Source organism: Volvox carteri (assembly GCF_000143455.1).
Source record: "Volvox carteri f. nagariensis unplaced genomic scaffold VOLCAscaffold_1145, whole genome shotgun sequence".
Taxonomy (NCBI): Eukaryota; Viridiplantae; Chlorophyta; class Chlorophyceae; order Chlamydomonadales; family Volvocaceae; genus Volvox; species Volvox carteri.
The window spans coordinates 1-1070 of record NW_003308461.1 but is presented as its reverse complement, the minus strand read 5'-3'; the positions used below and the strand labels follow the sequence as shown (position 1 = coordinate 1070).

General features: G+C 51.6%; 1 protein-coding gene across 1 annotated transcript; it reads right to left on the bottom strand.

The window, feature by feature from the left end:
- Window positions 1–440: 440 nt before the first annotated feature.
- On the bottom strand, window positions 441–949 carry VOLCADRAFT_101443 (uncharacterized protein; the record flags this gene model as incomplete). Its single annotated transcript, XM_002959878.1, has 2 exons — window positions 441–622; window positions 655–949. 2 exons carry the CDS (start codon window positions 947–949, stop codon window positions 441–443), a joined length of 477 nt encoding a protein of 158 aa, XP_002959924.1.
- Window positions 950–1070: the final 121 nt, after the last annotated feature.

The window sequence follows — 1070 nt, the reverse complement described above, 5'->3', positions numbered from 1 at the left end:
TTCTCTACTAATTCTAATATTATTTCTAATTAGAACGTTAGAAATAATATTAGAAGACCTGGGGTAACTTCTCAGGGAGGGGGACTTTTCACTTCGGAGTTTCACCATGGTTACGGCAGATGCTAACCCAGGTGTTTTTAACGGTTTTTACGGGGCTACGACACCCGTAAGCAGGACTTCTCAGCCAAACCCCCGGTCGAAGTGACCTCTGGGTCACTAATTTCGCCTTTAAACTGTCTTAGACTGTCTTGAACTGTCTCTGTGTACGCCTTCCCAACATCTTTGGTACCTGAACCAAGAGTCCAAGAGTCCAGTCCTGATTGTCTGCAAAGCAACACCCAACACACAGTCCGGACATGCCAAACCTGTCGCCCCAAAACTTCTAGCAAAATCCTCATCAACTCATGCAAATTGCCCCAAGGCTTCCACGGCCCCTTCCTTCACTCCCCCTGCACGTCCAGCCCCTCCAGCAGCTGCATCAGCACCTCCTCATCCTTCCCACCCCGCTCCATCTGCAAGGCCTTCCGGTTCTGCCGGATGTAAATCAGCTTCTCTGCACGCTCCTTGCCCAGCCGGTTGCGGGCCTTGGTGAAGATGTTGCCCCACAGCGACCAGTTGCGCTCTGAGGCGCAGGTCGTGGCGTGCATGCCTCACTGCCCTCCTGCGCCTTGTCTGCTGCCTTGCTGTGCTTCTTAAGATGGTTGGGAGCTGTTGCAGACGGATTTTTGGCACCCAGCACCTCGCCGCAAATGGTGCACTTCAGCTTCACGACTCTTTCTGTCAAGATCACGGTGAAAAACGACCACCAGGAAGCACTGCCTCTTGCTTTTGCACTCTTCAGGGCTTCCGCGTAGGCTGGAGCGTCTAGCTCCTTGTTGCCATAAGTGTATGTTGCTTTAGGAGTCTTCGAAACTGGTGGTTTTGATGGCCCAGCATCAGCATCAGCCATTTTTCCTAGAAAAATGTGCCGTTGCAGGCTGCGGAGGCGGTCTGAATAGCCATTCTAATGGGTGTACGACATTAGAACGTTCTAATCTGTTCTCAAGGGGTCTTCTAACTTCCTCATTAGA